The 25,206-nt window shown below is 39.2% G+C and overlaps 1 protein-coding gene across 2 annotated transcripts in view; it reads right to left on the bottom strand.

The window, feature by feature from the left end:
* The window catches only part of LOC122791600 (non-muscle caldesmon-like), a 1,000,623-nt gene extending 982,558 nt beyond the window's left edge, over positions 1-18,065 (bottom strand). The window contains exon 1 of one of the 2 annotated variants that reach the window (XM_044059382.1): positions 17,888-18,065. In XM_044059382.1, coding sequence (XP_043915317.1) covers positions 17,888-17,970 — 83 coding nt within the window. In that variant the 5' untranslated portion in view covers positions 17,971-18,065. The remainder of the gene's footprint in view (positions 1-17,887) is intronic. The other variant, XM_044059381.1, reaches the window with a different exon arrangement.
* Between the last annotated feature and the right edge of the window lie 7,141 nt (positions 18,066-25,206).

Raw genomic sequence — 25,206 nt, 5'->3', positions numbered from 1 at the left:
GATATCTTTCACCCCCCCCCCCCCGGTTATGTCCTTTTCACCAGATTATGGTCTTACTCACTATTGTTTCACAGTTCCCATGATTCTACACTTAGGTTACATTTCTTAGGACTTTTATTACAAACCCATATACATAGCAATCTTACGTAGTTGTGCCCAAGTTGCGACGTCCCCATTCTAGGCCAGTAATCAAGGAACCTGAATCCTCACCACTGACAATGGAGAAGGACATTCACTCGGAACAAAAATGGATACACCCAGTATTTCCAAATGTAGCTCTCTGCATCAATCACAATTTCCCTTAAGAGCATGCAGGGAATACATTCATTCTGGGGGCTGGTTTTCCCTCTCTCTCCAGATCCCCAGTAAGAGTCCCCACTGGCACAGCTATAGAACTGAGTCCTCAGCCGAGTGTCCAAGCCAAGTCCTCAAGCACCCCCACAGTGAAACCAGTGCTTCATACACTTGCTGCAAGCAGCTGACACACACACACTCTGAGATTTGATTTTTGCGCACACACACACACACACACACACACACACACACACACACACACACACACACACACACACACACACACACACACACACACACACACACACACACACACACACTCACACACACACCCCGCTGGGAAAGGCTGGCACAGATCTACTAGCTATGCCCCCTGCTGCCCGGACTATAAGGTAGTTACTGCCACCAGACACTCCAAAGCCAGCTACTCTAAGGCTCTTACAAGGGTACCTAATTATACTGAGTGGAATTAATATTAATACTAATGACAGTGTTATGACCAGTTCAGTAAGGCTTTCAGGAGTGGCCACAGTGTCACTGAATAAATACAAGTACTCCCAAAGGTTAAAATATTTTCTAAAGGACCAGGTAAAGTGACAACTTTAAATATATTTAATAAATAATAAAAGAACTGCTGGACTGTGATTAACTTATTCTCATCCAGTATATTCCGTTATAACATATTCATTTCAACAGTTACAATCCATACATTTAATCAGCTACTGCATGCATATATATTTCTTTTCTGCCCAGTGGGTCCCACTGTTAACACATTTTCAACACAAGCATCTGTACAAATCAGTTTGATATTCAAATAGCTCCCCTTTTCCTTGAGAATTAGGTCCATCCCTAGCTACCTCCCTCAAGCCTATTAGTGTGGGGTCTGAGAGCTGAGCCTGTCTCAACTCTCTCTTGGTAACTCTTCCCAGCTGCCTTTCCACAGGGCGCTTGGTATCCTCTGACAGCAGTGCCTCACTCTCAGCTTGGGTACTACCACTCACCTCTGCCCTTGCAGTCACTCTGTCCAAGGGAACATCAGTACCTAACAGCAGCCGTTGCTCATCTTCAGACTCACTGGTACAAGGTAGCTCCCACCCAGACACAGCTGCCTCACCAGCCCTGGCTTCAGGTGTGGGGTCTGTCTGGGTCTCCCAGAGGCTACCAGACCCAGATGCCTGTCTCTAAGCCTGACTGCATGTAACTGTATGCACACAAGGTACTGCATTATCAAAATAATTCCCTATCAAGACATCTGCAGGGATATCCTCAAACATACCTACTTGCTTGCTTCCTTTTCCTCCCTCCCAGTCAAGGTAAAGCTTGTCCATAGGCATTTTGAATGGGGTCCTCCTAAAGGTCTGACTGGAGTGGACTGCCAAAGCAAATACTGCTCCTCTTTAACCACTGCAGATTTCACAATGGTTATGTCAGAGGCTGTGTCTCTCTTAGCAGTGGCCTGTTTTCCATCCACTAAAACTGATATAAACTTTGGTTATAGTTTGATACCCCTGTTGTCCTCAGACAATGTACCACTGGCATACTGTTATTCCCCTGCTGGCTCTCCCACCTTTTGTTCACCACCTTGCCTCCGTAGACATCTGTATGATACATAGCCCCCAAAACATTTAACCCTTGATTTCAGCCTGAACTGTGGCTTTGCCTGTTACTGATGGACTCTGTTGGGGTGGTTTACGCTTTCCACCATGGGTTCTCTTATATCCATGTGCAGCACTGGATATCCATTTCTTGTGCAGTGATGCCTTGCTTGCTAAGTACAGATCCCAATTTTTCCCCAAGAACATTTGCAGAGTTACATTTTCAGTCTGCTAACCAGATTCTCATGTCCTCAGGCAAAGTGCTAAGGGTTTGTTCCCTCAGCAGAAAAGGTCTGCCAGCCCATCAAAAGTGGTGACCTGACACCCACTCACTCACCTCACCTATGAAAATAAGTACTTAACTCAGCAATATAATCACACACACTTTCATCTGCCTTGCGTCTATGCTCGCAAAATTGTTTTTGTAATCTTCAGATGTTAATGTAAACAATCAATATCAGACAATGAGAAAGAGCAGTTACAGTTTTACCATGGAGTAAGGGTGTGTGGAACTGTACACAGAGCCCTTGTTCAACATTATATTGTTTACATACTATTTCAAATATATGACTAAAACTACCAAAATTATCACCCTCTGTAAACTGTGGAAGAAATTTATTGGCCTTTATTATTTATTGGGTTCGGTTATTCCCTTCCCCATTACCTCCATGTCCATGGCAAAGAATCAGCATCTCCTCTCATCATCAAGTACAATTTCCCTTAAGAGCACATAGGGAACATAATCAGGCAAGGGGTTAGTTTTCTCTCTCTCTTTTCAGATCCCCAGTAAGACTCCCCACTGGCACAGCTATAGAGTTGAGTCCTCAGCCGTGTCCAACCCAAGTCCTCCAGCACCCTCTCAGTGAAACCGGTGCTTCGTGTCCCTGCTCCATGCAGCTGACACACACACACGCTTTCAGATTTGATGTGTATTTATTTATTTATTTGACATTTGTTTACCAGGGTGATCTGACTAGGTCTACAGAACCCATTTTAACAGAGGTATGGGGAGAAAAGTTCCACATATAAAACAAATACAATATAATCCAATACAATACAAATGACGTTAGAAATACTATACAAAAATAAGTTGAAAGAAACTATGTTACAAGAGTACACATCTAGATAATTCTATAGAGTTAAAACATAGATAGTAATAGTCACTCTCACCACATACATAGCCTATGAGTAGATGGTGCCCAAATGTAGTATGTACGTAGTGCACTGTGTGACACTCTTGCACTGGCCCAGTAATCAAGGAGCCTCAATCCTTCCCACTAACACCAGCTAGGGAAGTGCATATTCGGAGGATGACAAGTACACACATTAAAGTACAAGTTCCCTTAAGAGTACACAGAGAACACAGTCAGTCTGGGGCTGGTTTCTCCCTCTCTCTCCAGATCCCCAACAAAACTCCCAACTGGCACAGCTATAGGGTAAAGATCTCAGACAAGTGTCAAGCCAAAACCTCCATCACCTTCCCTGTCTAACCAGTGCTTTGTGTCCCTGCCCAAGTAGCTGACACACACACACACACACACACACACACACACACACACACACACACACACACACACACAAACACTTTGAGATTTCATTTATATACAAACACACAGACACTCCTGGGGAAGGCTGGTACAGGCTCACTAGCTATGCCCCCTTCTGCCCAGACTATAAGGTAGAAATCACTCCCACCAACCACCCTTTCTCAGCTAATTAAGGCCCTTCCCAAAGGGTGACCAATTCTACTGTGCAATGTTACTATTATCCAAATGGTAAGTGTGTCCAAGACTTGAAGGTTATTTAGGAGTGGCCTGTACAGTGTTCCCAAATACATGCAAGTATTCTAAGAACTCTAAACAAAACCAGCCTGTCTCTAAGCCTGACTGCATGTAACTGTATGCACACAAGGTACTGCATTATCAAAATAATTCCCTATCAAGACATCTGCAGGGATATCCTCAAGCATACCTACTTGCTTGCTTCCTTTTCCTCCCTCCCAGTCAAGGTAAAGCTTGTCCAAAGGCATTTTGAATGGGGTCCTCCTAAGGGTCTGACTGGAGTGGACTGCCAAAGCAAATACTGCTCCTCTTTAACCACTGCATATTTCACAATGGTTATGTCAGAGGCTGTGTCTCTCTTAGCAGTGGCCTGTTTTCCATCCACTAAAACTGATATAAACTTTGGTTATAGTTTGATACCCCTGTTGTCCTCAGACAATGTACCACTGGCATACTGTTATTCCCCTGCTGGCTCTCCCACCTTTTGTTCACCACCTTGCCTCTGTGGACATCTGTATGATACATAGCCCCCAAAACATTTAACCCTTGATTTTAGCCTGAACTGTGGCTTTGCCTGTTACTGATGGACTCTGTTGGGGTGGTTTAAACTTTCCATCATGGGTTCTCTTATATCCATGTGCAGCACTGGATATCCATTTCTTGTGCAGTGATGCCTTGCTTGCTAAGTACAGATCCCAATTTTTCCCCAAGAACATTTGCAGAGTTACATTTTCAGTCTGCTAACCAGATTCTCATGTCCTCAGGCAAAGTGCTAAGGGTTTGTTCCCTCAGCAGAAAAGGTCTGCCAGCCCATCAAAAGTGGTGACCTGACACCCACTCACTCACCTCACCTATGAAAATAAGTACTTAACTCAGCAATATAATCACACACACTTTCATCTGCCTTGCGTCTATGCTCACAAAATTGTTTTTGTAATCTTCAGATGTTAATGTAAACAATCAATATCAGACAATGAGAAAGAGCAGTTACAGTTTTACCATGGAGTAAGGGTGTATGGAACTGTACACAGAGCCCTTGTTCAACATTATATTGTTTACATACTATTTCAAATATATGACTAAAACTACCAAAATTATCACCCTCTGTAAACTGTGGTTTGGGGAGAAAAGTTCCACATATAAAACAAATACAATATAATCCAATACAATACAAATGACGTTAGAAATACTATACAAAAATAAGTTGAAAGAAACTATTATTTCTTGGGTCCGGTTATTCCCTTCCCCATTACCTTCATGTCCATGGCAAAGAATCAGCATCTCCTCTCATCATCAAGTACAATTTCCCTTAAGAGCACATAGGGAACATAATCAGGCAAGGAGCTAGTTTTCTCTCTCTCTCTCTTCAGATCCCCAGTAAGAGTCCCCACTGGCACAGCTATAGAGTTGAGTCCTCAGCCGAGTGTCCAACCCAAGTCCTCCAGCACCCTCTCAGTGAAATCGGTGCTTCGTGTCCCTGCTCCATGCAGCTGACACACACACACTCTTTCAGATTTGATGTGTATTTATTTATTTATTTGACATTTGTTTACCAGGGTGGTCTGACTAGGTCCACAGAACCCATTTAACAGAGGTTTGGGGAGAAAAGTTCCACATATAAAACAAATACAATATAATCCAATACAATACAAATGACGTTAGAAATACTATACAAAAATAAGTTGAAAGAAACTATGTTACAAGAGTACACATCTAGATAATTCTATAGAGTTAAAACATAGATAGTAATAGTCACTCTCACCATATACATAGCCTATGAGTAGATGGTGCCCAAAAGTAGTATGTACGTAGTGCACTGTGTGACACCCTTGCACTGGCCCAGTAATCAAGGAGCCTCAATCCTTCCCACTAACACCAGCTAGGGAAGTGCATATTTGGAGGATGACAAGTACACACAGTAAAGTACAAGTTCCCTTAAGAGTACACAGAGAACACAGTCAGTCTGGGGCTGGTTTCTCCCTCTCTCTCCAGATCCCCAACAAAACTCCCAAGTGGCACAGCTATAGGGTTAAGATCTCAGCCAAGTGTCAAGCCAAAACTTCCATCACCTTTCCTGTCTAACCAGTGCTTTGTGTCCCTGCCCAAGTAGCTGACACACACACACACACACACACACACACACACACACACACACACACACACACACACACACACTTTGAGATTTGATTTATATACAAACACACAGACACTCCTGGGGAAGGCTGGTACAGGCTCACTAGCTATGCCCCCTTCTGCCCAGACTATAAGGTAGAAATCACTCCCACCAACCACCCTTTATCAGCTACTTAAGGCCTTTCCCAAGGGGTGACCAATTCTACTGTGCAATGTTACTATTATCCAAATGGTAAGTGTGTCCAAGACTTGAAGGTTATTTAGGAGTGGCCTCTACAGTGTTCCCAAATACATGCAAGTATTCTAAGAACTCTAAACAAAACCAGCCACAACTAAAAGGTTTAAATATGTTTAATAATAAATAATAACAGAACAAGACAACACCCAATAACTCAATACAGTGACAGCAGAGTTCAGAATCACAGGAAATACTATAAAACAACATTGCAGGACAGTCGCAGATAAATACAGAAAACATCTAGACTGATCATGCTATTTTCCTATATATCTCTAAGAGAGATACTATGATTTAAGTCTTACTTAGAGAGCAAGGCAAATGCTGGTGAGATGTTTACAGGTCCAGAGACAAATACAAAATGCACTGACTTTCTCTCTAAGATAGTTCTTAAATTACTATCAAACATTTCTGCTGGGTCATATCAGATTACATCATTCTTGTCACTTCTGCCCTTAGTTCTCAGGCTAACAGGAACCAACAGAATTTAACATGTGTCTGTGAAAAATACTTATCTCTCAGATGTACAGCTACTAGGAAGCCACAAAGCAATACAAAATCACTTTACATTTGAAACCTGGTAATTATCTCTGTCTTAAGACAATAGAAATAAACTCTAGCTATAGACATTCTGTCTTCTACTTGTGGTAAACACAATGGTTAAACTCTTTACTTAATTTCTTAGAGTTTGCAAGTTAACTCTGTATGTTCCAATTTCTACTATGAAAACATGCATTTGCACAGGCATATAGTCCATATACATTTCTACTCTTTTCCAGCAGGGTGCACTGTGGTTACATTTTTGAAGATCAGCACATAACATACAGGTTACTTACATTTATAGACAAGCCTATGGATCATATTAATATTTACAATGACATAGAATTATTTACAAAATTCTAGCAAGCTGGGCTGGCAGCCTTCACACACTGTATGACAATGATTGTTATAGTACATGAAAAAAATAGAATGCTGTTTCAGTTAGGAAAGTAATACCCAGGAAGTTAGTGATGTAAATAGTGAGAGAGTTAAGAAGAATAGCGGCATTACAGTCTGAGCAGTAGCTTAAGGATATAGTATAGAAACAGAGAAGGAGTTTGAAGAGCCTTAGGATCTTGCAGACTATGAGAGAGTGAAATATGACAGAAGAGGAGGATGAGACTAACGTGGAAAAGGAAGCGGTGAACATTAGGCATGCTTTATGTTGGAGCAGAGCCATGTATTTTTGAAATGATTTTTTAAAGAGGCTTTGAAATGGGTTAGGCCATGCATAGACATGGTAGCTAGAGGTAGTGACTTCCATAGTACAGAGGCAGAGTAAGAATACAGAGAGTGACCTGGTTTATTTGTGGGTTTTGAGATAGCTAAGAGATTTTTGTCTTCTAATTGTAGGGATTGATTGGGTGTGTAAGATGTGATTAGATTGGCTAGTGCAGGGCAGGCAATAGGTTTCAAAATAAGGTTGTGCAACATGGATAGCTGAATGGTTTTCAGTGGCATTTGTGATATCTAGAGTTTGTGGCAAACATTGCAACTTTGTTGTAGCACTGTTCCATCCTGTTTAGGGTAGAAGTTTGTACATTAATTAGGATAGGTGCACTGTAATGAAGGGGGGAAGTAAAAGTGGTTTTGCAAGGGTTGTTTAGGTTGCTGCAGTAAAGAAATGTTGTTTCTATATAAGAGTACCAATTTTTGATGTGTTTTCTTTATATTTTGCTGTATATGGGGGTTGAATGAAAGTTTATTGTCAATGATAACTCCTAGAAGTTTGGTTTCCTGCACTATTTCTATGACAGTGTTGTCAGATGCAAGGATGTTGAAATGATCAGTGACATGGGGAGCTGTCTTTGTGGTGAAAGAGTACTAGTTTAGTCTTCTTTGGATTAAGAAAGAGTTGGGATTTCGTAACCAGGATTCGACTACAGTAAAGGACTGTTGAGTTTTTGAATGTAGTTCTGGTAGTGATTGAGCGGTACTGTTTATGGTGGAATCATCAGCATACTGAATGAGGGTTCCAGGGTAAGATGCAGTGTGAAGGTTGTTTGTGAAAATGTTAAAGAATAGTGATCGGAGGATGGAGCCTTGAGGGACTCCACTAGGGTTGTGGAGAAAGGGTGAGCATTCATTGGACCATTTCACTGCTTGTTTAAGATCCTTGAGGTAGCCCTGAAACCATTTTACTGTGCTATGTGAGAAGTCTAAGTTAGACAGGGTGTTCAACAGTAAGGGGTGAAAAAGGCCTTGGAGAGATCAAGGAATACTGAAGCAGTATACCATCCTGCATCTCTGGCCTTGTTCACAGTGTCTATAAAGGATAATAGGGTTGTAGCTGTGTTGTGGCTGGGTCAGAACCCATGCTGGGATTTGGTTAAAAAATTGTTTTGCAATAGATATTGCATTACCTGCTGATGTATACCTCTCTTAAGAATTTTGGATATGGGTGACAAGATGGTGACAGACGGATGGGGTGATGTAAGATTGTTTCCATATGGTAGGTAGTTCTGATTCAGATAAAGATCTATTTATAATGATACTGATTAGGCAGGTGATTGAGTTGGCAACCAGTTTGAGGTAGTATTGTGGAAGATTATCAGCTGAGGTGGAACAGGGTTTTAGTTTTTGTAGTAGTTTCTTAATGGTGTCAGTGGGCATGGGCTGAAATGAGAATGGGGTTTGTAAGACATATTGTTGAGTAGAAGGGTTATTAATGACAGGGTGAGAAGTAGTTGATGGTCTAGGGTTGATGTCTGACAAGGTTGAACGGTGGGGGTCCAGCATAAGGAGTGCTCATTAGTAGGTCTGATATTGATTTTATGAAGTGCTGGTTAAAGATGTCAGCTATATGTGATGGAGGGGTATCAGGTTATGGGTTGTTCTGTCTGTTTGTTCCAGAGTTAAGTAGAGAAAATATGGAGTGCCAAAATTTATTGGGGTTGATTTTATGCTGAAGTTGAAGCTTAGAATAGTATGACTTCTTATCTCTGTTGATTCGTTTTGTCACTTTGTTATGCAGTGTTTTGAAATTTACATGATTTTGTTCATTTTTGTTTAGTTTCCAGGTTATCCAGGCTAGGTCCCTTTGCTTCATCAGGTGTTTACAGTCCTTAGAAAGCCATGGTGCTGAGCACTTTTTGATTCTTTTCATATGAATGGGTGCTAGTGTATTAAGTATGTGAAGGAAGGTGTTATTAAAGTATAGTACAGCATTATTAAGGGATAGTTGTTTAAGGGGTGTCCAGTCTATTCCATGTAGCAGATAGCAGTATATGTTCACATATACACACACACACACACACACACACACACACACACACACATACATGGGAAAGGCTGGCACAGATTTACTTGCTATGCCCCCTTCTGCTTAGACTATAGGGTAGTTACTGCTACCAGACACTCCAAAACCAGCTACTCTAAGGCTCTTACAGGGTACCCAATTATACTGAGTGAAATTAATATTAATACCAATGATAGTGTTTAGACCAATGCAGTAAAGCTTTCAGGAGTGGCCATACTGTCACTGAATAAATATAAATACTCTCAAAGGTTAAAGTATTCTCTAAAGGACCAGCCACAATGACACATTTAAATATATTTAATAAAAAAGGAACATGAAAATACTAAATATCTGTTTACAATAAACACCAAAGTTACAATCACAGGAAATATTAAAAATAACACAGGTGGACAGGTTCACACAGTTACAAAAAAAATACTTAACTAATCTCGCTATATTTTCCTGAGTGATCTAAATAATTATTATTTCCTGCTTACTTATTAGAGCAGGACATGACAAAGTGGGTGAGAGATCCTTCTTTGTCAGATTACAAAAACAGACTGCACTGACACTTCAGTCTCACCTAGTATTAAAACATCATTTTAGTGATGGATTCCAGAATAACATGCATCTGGTCATCAGACTCTGTTTCCCACACTACCCCAATCACTAGTAGCTGCCAGGATTTAGTACATATGTGTTACAGTACATATCTCACAGTTTGCTAAAATTTATTGCAGCACCTAGAAGCTATAAAACAATTTTAACACTTCTGCTCTTCCTATAGAAACTAACAAACCATACTTCTTACAGACATTATTTCTCTGGCTTCATTCAAAACTGTGAGGATAACATCTTTATGGCTTAGGCCTAGTCATTTAATTTCAGAACATTTTTCAAAGTTAGCTGTAGCTGGATTGTGATTAACCTTTTCTCTCCCAGTATCATCTATTACAATATATTCAGTTCAACAGTTACAATGCATACATTTAATCAGTTACTACATGCATGTATATTTCTTTTCTGTCCAGCAGGACCCACTGTTGATACATTTTCAACACAAGCATCTGTACAAATCAGTTTGATATTCAAATAACATACAAGTCTTTACTAAATGTCAGCCAGCTGTGCTGGCATATGTTACACATCCACTGCCCTACTTCTCCTGGCATAGCTGGCAATACCTCACATCGTCACATCAGTATACATAATTTATAGCCTAAATAATATGAAATACCTGCATCTGACTTATTGAAAAAAAAATATTTTTGCTATACCTTCTACATATCCAGTAGCTACTGCAATATGCTTCATCATTCTGTCAGGAGTTTTATGGTTATTTTCATATAATTAGCTCCTTTTCTTTAGTTTATATTAGCCAACATGAATCCTTTGAAACAAGTCTGTTACTCAAAAGGTTGTACTACTCCTGAAGTAACTCAATAAATATATAAATAAATAATCAAATGACTGGATATTGTTAAAATTGCTTATTAAAATTTCAACCCTATTCCATTTCTTAAATTACCTAATGCTCAGAAGTGTGAAGTTTTCCAATCCTAAATTGAAAGTACAGTAAGCAACGCCTGAAGTTTCTAGCCTTAAGGGTATCTCAGACAGGAACATTTCTGCAACATGTTAGCAATGGCATTATAATTAATACATTGGTTAATGAGAGTGATCTTTTGTATTCATAATGCATTTAGCAAGTTACATTTAATTTATGTTTGCATTTTTTGCTTCCATCTCTCATCCATGTAATAGTGATTCAGGAGAAATTAAGCTACACTTAGAATTTTCATTGTCTGAGTTGCATCAACCAGCAAAACAGTTTGCAGTCAAAAAGTCTACTTTGATCAAGCTGTGATAAGCATGCCATTTAGCAAACAAGGACAGCTTACCCCATATGAAGTGTACAGTCTCAGAATACATTTTCTTTTCATTTGTTTTGTTATGTCAATAAACCTCTATATGCAAATGTTTCTTCAGAGAAAGAACTTCAGAGAAATGGTGTATGTGATGTGGTCAGATTTGCAAATTTTCACAGAATGTCCAGATTTTTGGCTCATATTTTCTGGCAAATCACTGGAATGATTTGAGGATTGAAGTCACTAAATAATGTCATATATTTCAGTTTCAAACTTTAAATCCTTCAGAAAATGTCTGTTAAACCCTTTTACTCTAGCAACTTTCTAAGATATTAAAAGCAATATTTAAAATATGTTCCTAGTTTTGGGCCTTTGTTCCCCCATTTTGTCAGGCTTTATCCAGATTTCTTGCACCAAGAGGTTAAGAGGTATGTTTGCAATGCCTACAAGTGGACACTGATATGAATGAAACCAAGGGTGCAGGCATACCTCTCAAACTCTTAGTGCAAGAAATCTGGACAAAGCCCGACAAAATGGGAGGACAAAGGCCTTAAAATAGGGACATATTTTAAATATTGTTCTTATAAACTTAAAAAGTTGTTAGAGTTACAGGGTTTGTTTTAACATGCATTTTCTGAAGGATTTGAAGTCTGAAATTCAAATATATGACATTATATAGTGACTTCAGTCCTCAGATCATTCCAGTAATTTGCCAGAAAACTACCAATTTTATGAGGAACAAACCAAAAATGTGAGCCACAAATCTGGACATTCTACAAAAATCTGGACAGATGAGAGGTATAGCTGCAGGACAAAACTTTTTAGCAACCCATTACCTTGGCTCTTTATTATATAGTTAGCGAAAATGCTCCAGAGAAGAAGCAGTTAAAAGGAAGTTTTGATTTCAAAGGGTGTTAGAATTCAGTCCAGTATTTTTTGTTACTAATAAGAATATATTTAATTTAAGGAAGTTACTAATCACTCAGGTAACAGAACCATAACAGTACACAAATGCATGGATAACCACTGAGTAAAGCAGAAAACAAAATAAGGAAGACATACTCTGCAGCACTGTGTGGGTGAATATCTGTTTATGTGGGACTTACCATTTGGGAAAGGAAGCTTTGACAAAGATTAGATGATTAGTTCCTCTTTTCACATGAAACAGGGCAGCCTGAATTTGAATCTAAATAAGTTTCAATGTGCTGTTGTAAACTATGCTGAAGATTACCTTGGTTACTCATTTTCATTTAATTTAATACATTCATAATTCATCATATTTTGAAAAAATATAAAACAAGCTATGAGTTGCTTGGACGAATTCTAGTATATTTCTGGCATCGTGTTTTGTGCTGAGGATATGTTATTTTATGACTATTGCAGAAAATTGCTCATTTCTTATTCCAGAAAGCTATAATCAGTTGAAAATAACATTGTTCTCACAGAGGAGTTTAAGGAAATAGCCTTGGTGCCTTCCAAACTGACTGCAGTGTGGTTCAGTGGCCCTGATAGCCAGCCGTGCCAGTCATGACCACTACAAATGAAAGTGACAGAGATGTGAAGCTTCCTGTATTTCCATATTATTGCTTGGATTTGATTTAGTATGATTATAGCTGTTATTGTGCTGGTGAACAGGCGGCCTTGCTGCCCCAAAAATCAAGGAGGGGAGAGGATGTGCCTAAAAGCAAATGCCTCTATCTACAGATTATACCCCTACTACACCAGAGAAGAATCTACAAGAGAGGAGTCAACATTCTGTGGTATGCATGTGTTCCAGTGTGACAATCCGACTGACTTATCTAATTAGTATAAGGTGTTTATCACTGATTACGCAGTCAGAACGTTTAGAGCAGAACGTTAAGACTATGATCTACTAATGAGCTTTATCCTGTAGTCTTGGGTTTGATTCCTTCATTCTCTATTTGCCTTCTGACTTACAGACCGCTTAACCAGACAATGCACCTGGGTTGCCCTGCAAAGGTGTACTTGTGCCTAACGGGTATAACAGGTAAACAAATAAATAAAGAAAAAGCAAATAAATAAGCAATGAACACGCTGAGCAAGCTGAAGGGACAGGTTCATAACCCACAGACTGCCCATGCTATGGAATAGATTTCCCATACATATAACAGAGCACATCACTGGCCCTCTTCAAGATAAATCTTGATGAATGGATGGGAAATAGAAAATTCACCCCACGGATCACTCCAGTGGCTCTACTCGACAGAGGCACTGGGAACTAAGGTTGGGTGGCACGATGCCAGGGTAATCCTATGGGTTAGGCTTGTAAAGGCTCCAGGGCCATTAGCCTAGAACACACCTATGAACCTATGAAGCTATGAATGAATGAATTACCTGAAGAATGCATTGACTGATGACTATCATAAGCTACTATGTAAGCTATGCCCCCAACCCATGAAAAATAACTCATTAAGGAGAAAAGAGATCTGTGCTGTCTGTAAAGGTTATGTTCAGCATGAAAAGAGCAAACAACCTGTCACAGATAGATGGAACTTCATCAGAGATACATTTAGATTGAATGAGATGTTCTGATTTTTTTAATGGTTAGTACATTGAAATGAGACACGCAACATTCTAGTAGGGTCACTTTACATATTTTGAACATCTAGTCTAAGACTATGGCATATCAGTGTATGTTATATGAAACCACAAGGTGCAGTGGTATTTGAGCATATATGTATTTTTACCCCAAATGATATGTGCCACTGTGGTTGTAAATACTACCATTCTAATTAGCGGACTCATTTAGGACAAATTAACAAACTGATGTACTATCATCTGTAGAAGTGTTACTTTAAATTATCCCAAAACAGCAAAGGTAACTTATCAAGTGGAAGAAGAGCACTAAAGCAGAAACATATCCTAAAAGTACCCCAATAAATTAAGAAAATAGTATTACATCTTTCCAACTCTTCACAATCAACCTCATCTCAGGAATGAAACAGTTCAAAGTTGTTTCAGCTCTTGCAAGAAAATATAGCGGAGCCATACTTGTCCAAACAGTCACCAATGGAAGGTATTTCTTTGGTTCAAAGCAAAATCTTTCTTCCAAAACTTGTAAACTCTTACAAGGACACAGATCAAATCCTGGGTCCCTCTTTGATTTTTTTCTGTTGTCCTTTACAAAACTTCAGATTCTCTACATCAGCCTTTCTGCATCCGAAACTCAAGCGATGTTGTGAAACCTTGAAGCATATGTAGCCATTAAGCCACGTCCTCATGTCTGTTAATTTGCACTCAGTTATAGTGGAAAATGTTCACAGCACTAGCCATTGGTATTTTACAGGCCAATACACAACTGCTGTATCCTGCTTCACAGGCATACAAGCAGTAAGGAGCAGACCATAATGAGCAGACCAATTAACAGAGTAGGTTGTAATGAACAGACCAATCAGCAGAGTAGGTTGTAACTTACTGGATATCTGTAAATCAAATGGGTCTAGGGCTACCCATTCCAGGGACGTAAATATGGCCTGTGACTTAAATAGGACATGCTAGAGGGACAGATTTATCTCCCAGTGACTACCATGTCTTTGGAACAGGCTACCAATTCATGTGAAACAGAGCACTTCTATGATACTGTTCAAAAGGAACCTGGATGAGTGGACAGAGCACCTTAAATTCTTACCAGGGATAGAGCCCACAACCCTTCTGGACATGGGCATTCATCACTAAATGCAATCTTGGATATTGGCTAGTACCTCTACGGTATTACATTGGGTTGAAAATGCTAGGCTTAAAATGACCTCCAGGTTGATAGCCTAGTAATCTCCTATGATCCTATGAACAGACAAATCAAAAGAATAGATTGTAATAAACACACCAATTAGCAGGAGAGCAGCTCTGCAAAACAATGTGACAAGGATTAGCATGTTGGCATCACCAGTCACTAGAACCAATTACAGAGGAACTCTATTGTAAGGATTTCCTTCATTGACTATAATTTATATAGTTTTGTCTGTTATAGACAAAAGCTGAAGGAACTATAGTTACATGGTGGAATATCTAAACGCTCAGAGCAGTTAATTTGTATTTAAAATTATTTTAAATTTTTTCTATGAGGATTCACCATTTAACCCCACCCTTAGTTGTAATTTAGATTCCCTTTACCATCCTGTAAAAATAATCAACTCCAAGGTTAATACACTGACTTATTTACATTTGTTTACTGGGAAAGTCTGACTAGGAATTAAAACCCCTTTTCAGTGGAGGCCCAGGGAGAAAAGCTCCAGGGTTACATAGAAAATGTTATTATGACAATGTGCAAAGCATATATTAAAGCAAAAATATTTAAAAGATTATAACATACAGAGAGTTTAAATTAATTGATTACACTATACAGTACACATAAATAAAAGAGGATCTTTTATAAAAATTATACAAAGACGTTTTTGGAGGTTGCACTGCAATATGCATGCATTAAAGTGGATCATTTATAACAATTAATACAAAGACAGTTTTGGTGGTTGCACTGTACAATACACATACTATAAGGAATTTTTTTTTATACAACAACAGTACTGAAGATAGGCACTCAGTGAGAGGGTAATGATACTTGAGTGCCCAGGTTGGGCTGACACAATTGTAAAAGAATGCAGAGAGAGAGAGTGAGATTGTTGCATAATAAAAAGGAAAGCCTTGGATAAGGATACAGAAGAACTTAGTGTGAGATGAGGTAAAGTTCTTTGAGGGATGACTTAATGAGGACTATAAAGCAGAAGATCTGTACAGAAAGGTATGTGGCGGCCAGAGAAATATGTGTTTGGGATAAGAATTAGATGGGCACCTGAGAAGGTCAGTGATGAATTAAGAGGTCATTCTGATGATGATTAGTTTAGAGGAAGTCTGCACAAGAGATGTGCTGTAGTTTGTGGTGGTAGTGTGGTAGTGATATGCTGTTTTGGGGAAGAGCGGGACAGAGAGGAAGGATCTAGTCAGATGGTTAGAGCAGTGATATTGTTTACATCTCAGTGAAAGATGTACAACGACTTCAGAGTAACAGCAGCTCCCACAATTCCAGCTGTATGATGCTGGCCTTTCAAAATAATCATTCCATTTAATGTTTTTGTAGAAAATGAGGGTATTATAGTCAACAAAACATGCTGATTACTCCCACACAGTTAATATAATGAAAGCTTGATTTGCACAAAGTCTCATCAGTTTATGCCACAGCAATCAAAATGCAACTAGAATTGCCACTGTCTGGTGCTCATGCAAGATTTTCTTATATAGCCTGTACCTAACATCTCTTTACGAATGCAATGCTGCTTTCCACTGTTCATCTCAGTCCATTGTTTTATTGTTCACAAATGCTGACACACAGTTCTCACATGGCAATGACCATTAGACACCTATAATCTAAATGTAATCAGAAGTTATTACAATATACCTGCACCTTCTCTGTGGAATTATTTTATTTATTTATTCAATTATTTATTGGCATTTGTTTATGGGCATAGTCTGACTAGGCAAAAGGCCCATTTTCATCAAAGGCCTGAGGAGACAAGCTCCACATAAAATATATACATTATTTTTACAAAAGTAACCTTTGATTTTGATAACAAATCTTAAACTTATTTGAATAACGATCTTTGACTCTACCTAGAAAAATGATAATTATTTCAATAAGCATTTAGTAGACTGCAATCCTTGTTCTGGTGAACATGCCCTCTGTACATAGCACAACAATGTTAAATTTGCCCAGGGTCAGAGCTTTTGATCACATAAACCACATTCTATTAGTGCCTTACCACTGCAATGTAATCCACATAATTAAAATTAAATGTTTTTGAGATATTCATTTTCAGCGGCCCTTCATATGGAAAATAGCAAAGAACCTGAGGTATTCTACAAATGCAAATCACAGAGCTGAGAGTGTAGCAGATGTAATGCAGAGATGTAAAGACAAGATGAACATGGTCACAGTTTCAAACATTTCAGGCCAAAAGAATGTTAGTTATGGGTGGGGACACTGCAGATTGCCGTATCATCATAGAGAGGCATTTTGCATTTTGCCAAGTTTTCAGATTAATGTTTTTTTTTTCCTGCACCACTGACATTTCAGTTTTACTTATGCTACAGAAATTAATTAGATTTCTCTACCAAGTCACAATGATGCTTTTGCAAAAAAGATAAAAAGTAATATAGAATCATCCCACCGAGCAGCTATAGTATCAAAGAAATCATAGGTCAGCATACAAAGTATTACGAAATTGTTTTCTCTAACAAAACTATTACAAACATTACTTAGTATACTGACTTTCAGAAATGCTACTCTCATGAATAAATATAAGGATGTCGCATATGAATTATTACTTCCTGTCCAAAGTTCCAAAGCTTTATGTTTCATATTAATCATTCCTGAGTACTTTGGGAACTAAAACTCTATGTGCAGATAGATTTGGCTGGCATACACAAATATGTTGTTTTTCTAACAGTTATTTGTTAACTGATGCTTTGTGTCATTGAAACAAGTATTCTGCACAAACAGTGGTACACACTGAATTTTGGTAAGTGACTAGATTAAGAGTGGGTTTTTAATTGTCAGTGTTCCAAGTATATCAATTTCTTCAGCTTCATTTCTCTCTAATTTTAGTTTGATAATGCTTGAAATCATTTAAGCATGCAGCTGAAGGGATGCTTGGAGAAAGGTGAAGGAAAAAATAAAACAGTATGTGTTTTACCTGTTTGTTTCCATCACAGTCTCTTCTTGCTCCTGGCTGCTCACGTCAATGATAAGTTCCTGCTGCTGTTCTGTGTTTTCCATAGCTTTCCACCAAAATCCCTCTCTCAAAATGAAAAAGCACAGCTGTCTTCTGAATGTACGTACAGCGAGTGGCTTTTGCACATCCTGTGTGCTGCTAGAAATAAAGAGCAGAACAGGAAACTGTTGCTTGGCTTTACAGCTGTGACGTGTGGTTGGCCTTTTTTGTTTGCATATGATTTGCGAGGCAGAGCAGAAAATCTTACAAACCAGCTTTGATAAACTCAAAGGAAATCAATGATGCCTACAAGATCAAGAGACTTCTGAATCTAGATATATGCAGCATAACTGATAAAGAAAGAGGTGAATGGTGTTAATTTTCATACAAACCAATGTCTAAAAATGTGGTTTATCACTAATGATATCAGCTGATAAGCTTGTTCCAGCAGTCTTTAGTTTGAGTCCCTTAGTTTCACTCACAAACTATGTGACTGTAAGGAAGTCACTAAACCAGTCAGTGTTTTTTTGATGATCTGAAATGAAATAGGTGTCTTTTGCAGGCTTACCTTGTCAACACTAGTGTTCAGGGGCTGAAACTCTATAAATGTAAAGCCAGTGCTGAAGCTATATTCATCTGGCATTCATGGCAGAGATATGGTCAAAGTGGCAAAATAGATATAATCATGTGGCTTTAAAATGTGTGGAAAATAAGATTATATGCTTGGGGGCTACTTTCTACACATACTGAAATGCATCAGTATCAAACAGAAAACCGCCATCTTTTAAATAATCTTCACCATACACTTTACAGGAAGTACAAGATACATGCTTCTATATGCCATGATAATAGACTTGTCTACAAATGTGTAAATTAGTGAATAAAAGTTGCACATGTGTGATATTCCCCAAATTCATTCCAGAAAGTAAGCTAACTTCAAATGTTTACTTCAAACATTTTTCATGTGTTTCCTTTCTCTCCCCAATTTGTATTTCTAGATTAAATTAAGATAAACATCACTGAATTTTTGATAGAGAACTGCTCTTGTCATCATCCTCACCTCAAATACATATTTCATGAAACTTACCTCTTTGTGTTTTATAACAAGATGAAGTATACACGAGGAGGATTTATCTAAGTAATTATACAATGCAACTTGTAAAGTTAATTGATGTAAACCCTTGATGGGTCTTAGTTATGCCAGGATAATTATACATAAACACGTTTGAACCAACAAAATTTACATCAGTCTTTGAAAATGTCACTTTATAATAATAAATGATGCTGTTATGTCTAACCTGGGATCAAACACTCCAGTTCCATTATAGTTTCTGTCTAACCTGCATCACAAACAGCTGTAATGGGCTTAAACAAATACTTCATTATTATTTTGTACTTTTCAAGGCAGAACTCCTTAACACAACACCAGGCTACTATTCACCTGGTCATGCCAGAAAAAGTTAAGATTCCTACATTTTCTAATGCTCTCAAATGCTCAGATTAAAAAATATATATTTTCTTTTATTGCTCCACCCAGTACCTTGCAAAATGGCTCCTCTATCTTCTCCCATTGGACCATTCATTCCAGTGGAATGGGAGTTGAGTATTCCTGAGCTACATAAGAGCACCACAGCCCATTCAATTCTCTGGAGCCTCCATCAGCCTTCTTTCCCTAGTGACAGCTGGTTAGGAGGGAGTAGGAGTATGCTAAACCTGGTGGGCAGCCTACCGTCTCCACAAGGGAGCCCCCCCCCAACAACTCCTCTAAACTCACAGTTGCTACATACCACTAGGTGTCATCCATGTGGTCAGCCACAGCCACCTGCCTCACCTCCCCTATTGAGGTTTAGCTGGCACTGTTTAATTTCATCATCCCTGACCAGCTGCTACAGACACCAGAGATGCTAGTCAAACCTACCTACGTCACCTGCAACATTGTCAGGGTTTTATTAATCTGTGCAACAGAAATGACTCCCAGAGTAGAAAATGTCTTAACCAAATTATGAGATTTTCAGGGCAGGCACCATTGCAACCAAAGGCAAAAGATATTTCAATTTATTATTAAAATAAAGAGTCGTAGTTGTAGAATTTTAGTTTATTTGTTCGTTTATTCATTTTCCAGTACCTGCTTTATCCTCTTCAAGGTCACTATGGAGCCAGAACATATCCCAGCAACCAGCAGATATAAGACATAAATAATTCTGGATTGGATGTCAGTCTGCTGCAGAGATTGCAGGGACCCCCCACCACACACACACACACACACACACACACACACACACACACACACACACACACACACACACACACACACACACACACACACACAAACACAAATGCCCACTGCTACAACAGAAGTTTCATAACATACATGAAGTGCATTCTGCTCCCATAATGTGGCCAAAGTCTGGAACCCAATTACTCTATCTCTCTCTCTCTCTCTCTCTCTCTCTCTCAGGTAAATTAAGAAATCTTGTACCTTTAAAGAGTACCTGTGCACTCTCTTTGTCAAAATGCGGCTATGCCTCTGTTCTACCACACGCAGCTAGTCTTTTCTACAGCAACGTTCTTCACCCACATTTCTTTGAAAGTTTACTAATACAAGGATCGTTTTGAGCACAACTAAGAACTCTTTTTGCACACTTATTTTATATATTGTTTATATCTTCCTCTGTCCAGGAACATACCAAGGATGGGATGAATAGGGACCGTCAACTCAGGTAAAAAGTACTAGGGGCACAATCTGCAGATGCAGATCAGTCTTCAGTGCAGTGCACTGCCATCATTCAAATGCCAGTATTGCATTTGTGATCAAAACTGAAATGCTTAGCATTCTGTGTGTATCAAAACTGTAGGAGCTGCATGCTACATTGTAGCAAGCAGTTTGTTACAGTTTATAAAGGATTTTTTTAGAACTGACCACTTTAGCTCTGTGCATGTGGCATAAATTGTAGCAGATGCATACAACAGATGCTTGCAAATGTAGCAAGCAGTCTGCGACATTTTAAAAAAAGGCAGATTTTTTTTCTTAATAACTGAAGTGCTTAGCTTTCTGTGTGTGGCATACACTGTAGCACTCTGTGACTGATTACAATTTTTTTACTCCTTAGCTTAGAGTTGAAGGGGGTACTAGATCAGGGATTGCACCAGGCATGCTAGAATAGCTAATGACACGTCTGCCTCAATCTATGTATCATAATGAGATTAATGGATCTTTTGTCACCTCTATATAGTTGAATTCATTTTACTATGGATAGTTTTACATATCCAAATGACTAAATAAATAAATAAATTGTAGTCCTACTCTTCATCTCATACCCCATGGAATATACGCCACACTGTGGAAAGATCACTATCACTCCTCTCCTTCAGGAACCACACTGCGGTAGGATCACTATCACTCCTCTCCTTCAGGAACCACACTGCGGTAGAATCACTATCACTCCTCTCCTTCAGGAACCACACTTCAGTAGGATCACTATCACTCCTCTCCTTCAGGAACCACACTGCAGTAGGATCACTATCACTCCTCTCCTTCAGGAACCACACTGCGGTAGGATCACTATCACTCCTCTCCTTCAGGAACCACACTTCAGTAGGATCACTATCACTCCTCTCCTTCAGGAACCACACTGCGGTAGGATCACTATCACTCCTCTCCTTCATGAACCACACTTCAGTAGGATCACTATCACTCCTCTCCTTCAGGAACCACACTGCGGTAGGATCACTATTACTTCTCTCCTTTAGGAACCACACTGTGGCAGGATCACTGATATTCCTCCCTTTCCTTATTCTTGCTACCTTCCCCTGCATATCATATCCTTATAAAGACATAGACCACCTTCATTCATCCTCTTCTAGTTTCACAGTCTCAAGTTAAATTCAAGTAACACTGTGGTCCATTTCATATCTTCCCTATAGCTCCACTTTCCATCTTAATCAGAGTGTTGAAGTCCTCATGCTTAAGGAATGCAAACAAACACAGTCCTCATTTTATTAGTGAGGCTCTAAATATTCTTCATTACCCTTCACTACATCAGTCTTCACTTCCTCAGATGTCTTCCTTTTACCATGTTACATTTTTCCCCTATCTGGTCCTCCTCCTTCATTTAATAAATGCTCCATCACTAATTCTAAAACCTTGTTATAGGAACCAAAGATCCCATATGCCCTTTCAGGCCTACTGCCAGCACCAATTTACCTTCCTCGGGTGTATGTGGTCCATCTTATACAATCACAGATCATACGGTTCCTCTCTCTAGAGCTACATCACTTCAGATTATTATTCTCTTATCCTGCCTTTTCTAACTTCATCTACAGGAGGCAGTAATAGACCTCTGGAAAAGCTAACAAGCTTTCCAATTTACACCTAATTAATTCCCATATCCTGTACACCCTGTGCCACTGCCCCCAAGTGCAGTGACATATGAACTATGCTTCCACTTTCTGTCCACATTTATCAGGGCTTGAGCTGTGCTGTCCAATGTCAGGTCCAGTTATTCTTCCTTCATCCTCTTCTCCTTCCAAGTCTGTCAAATTCTTGTTGTAATAAAACATTCAGGCACTAACTCCCCATCAGAGCCATTATGCTCTTCATCTTCATATTTCCCTTACCTTTACCCTCAAAGTTTACTTTTTACCCTTTGTCTCCACTGCATCATTTCCAAAATGTTGTTCCTGTCCATATCCTTGCCTACTTCCCTCTCTAAATTTAAACTATAGCTTTTCTCTGCTTGCTGATTCTAATCGAATACCTGTCACCCTACACAAATCCTGATTACTGTCACCCCACACAGATCCTAATTATCAGAACTGCACACCACTCACCCTCCTATTTCACAATTTCTTCTGTTCCCGGACACTTTGCTTGTTTTAGGCTTCTGTCTTGCTGTATTTCTTCTGCTGGCTCCCTACCCATCTGTCCCTCACTGTGTACCTTCACTAATAAGCCAATTACACCAACAGAAGCCATGGTCTTCAGTCATCCACTGCTCTCACCCACCTGAAGTTTCTTGTTCTCATTTCTTAGCCTACACAAAGTCATTCTTTTCAAGTTCGTTCACCTAAGTCGAATGGTCTCTTCTTCCAACTGGACCAGCCTTTCTCAGTTTCTGAAGCCAACAGCCCACATAGCTCCCTGAGCTATGCTGCCTCATTGTGGCAAGGGCACATCCACTGTTGCTTCCAGATCACTATGTCCACCCCCTCTGTCCCACCATGTTTTTTTTATAACAGTCATTCTTCATCAAACAAACTGCTTTACTGACTGATGTTGAACAAGACCAACCCCCATCAGATAATGCAGGAAATGTGTAAATGAATATTGTCTTTGAATGAATGAATGAACATAGTTCATCAATAAATGAACACAGACCCCTATATTTCTGCAAGCAAAAAAAAAAAAAAAAATATATATATATATATATATATATATATATATATATATATATATATATAGGTCTACCTGATAATGCTAAAAGGTTGAAACGATGACGAGAAGACCGACATCGGAAGATCGACAACGAAGATGACCAACAGTTGAGAATCCCGATGCTGAGAACACCGACATGTCAAATGAGCACTAGTGGGTAAGTATGCGGTAGTGATGGACGTCAGGGTTAGGGTGCGGGTAAGGTAAGTGTGCGATAGCGATGGTCTGTAGGGTTAGGGGCGGGTTAAGTGAGTTAGGGCGCGGGTCAGGTGAGTGTGTGATAGTGACAGACGTTAGGTATAGGGGTAGGTTAAGTGAGTTAGGGTTAGGGCGCGGGTTAGGTGAGTGTGCGATAGTGACGGACCTTAGGGTTAGGGTTTGGGTTAAGGTTAGTGCATAGATAGTTGTGTATGTAAGTTTCAGTGTAGGCTTGTAAGGTTTTTGGTGTGCTTGTGTTGTGTGTGTGCTTTTTGGACAGGGGATTTGTTTTGTTTGTTGAGTGTTGGGATTGTGGTTTGTCGGGTATGTGACGTTTCATGTTTCTGAACTTTTGGTTTTGTGGTGTCGGTGATTTCGTTGTCGGTGTTTTAGCACATCGGTGTTGTCAGGTAGACCCATATATATATATATATATATATATATATATATATATATATATATATATATATATATATATATATATATATTCTGCATGAAAAAAATCAATCAGCCACTATCTCCAGTCCCGATCCTCACAAAAAAATTAAGAAAGGAAAAAAGAAAGGCAAAACCTGTGCTAATTCCAGCATATTACAGGAAAGCTGAATTTGGACAGTCTGTATTTTCATATGCCCCCCCCCCCCCAAGCTACTTCTCTAACAAAATAAGCATCAATAATTCCTAACTGCATGAAAAAGTACCACTATCTTGCCAGAGCCTCACAATGCAGCCTTCCCCGCACCTCTGTTGCTGATTTATATTGTGTTCCTCTCTCAGACTTCTGTACCTCCCACTTAAAACCACTCGTAGAGTAGCAGTGACATAAATGTTTGCACTCTCCTTATCTACTGACAAGCTCAAGGTCATTACAATAACCACTTCTCTCTTTACCTCCTGTCTCCTTTATTTCCTTTTATTTATATCTCAAGGGCTCAGCCACTCTTGTCAAATATTCTCTCCTCTCCTCTTCTACACTCTGTATCTCTGAAACAAATATCTGTAGTCTTTCCTTGTTGACAGTTAAAAGCTTCTACCATTTTGTCAAACATTATCTCTATAGTGTGTCCTTCACCAGTAGACACAGCACATTACTCTGAACAGTTTTTGACCATCTGTGCTCACACAACCTGCTGATAGATACGTTTTTGAGAATTTGATTTGTTATCTCAGTCAGGGTCATCACTAGAAGTTCCCAGACAAAACAAAAATAGCCATTTTCCCCCTTGGAGCTGTACCCTGTTAATCTTCTGAAATTAAATATAGGGATACTGTGAGTTCCCCAAAATAATTAATGCAGATTGGGAGGTGGGCTTTAATGCTATGCTCATTTAAACAGTTAAAATGGTGTTCTTTGCTTCTATACTGAAACAAATTGTATATGAGTTCACCACTGCTAACTCAGGTTCCGTATAGCAATGCATATCTTAGTTCACCAGCCTGCCTTACAGACAATTTTGCTTGAAGCCCATTCTGAAAACGGAGTATCTGGGTTGACAAACTGTTTCTTTGATCTCTTTTTGTTTAAGGACGACACTATAGGAAGTAGTCTAAGCTGATCAGCATAGAAAAAACAATGAACATATATGTGTCTACAAAAACAGGACCAGCAGGAAAATGGTCATTGTTGCTTTCTTGTAATGGGGGAAGACTCCCACACCGTGCATGCAAG

This window comes from Protopterus annectens, chromosome 17.part0, assembly GCF_019279795.1.
Source record: "Protopterus annectens isolate FY-2018-M chromosome 17.part0, PAN1.0, whole genome shotgun sequence".
In the NCBI taxonomy this organism is placed as follows: Eukaryota; Metazoa; Chordata; order Ceratodontiformes; family Protopteridae; genus Protopterus; species Protopterus annectens.
This window is presented reverse-complemented; position numbering and strand designations above follow the sequence as displayed.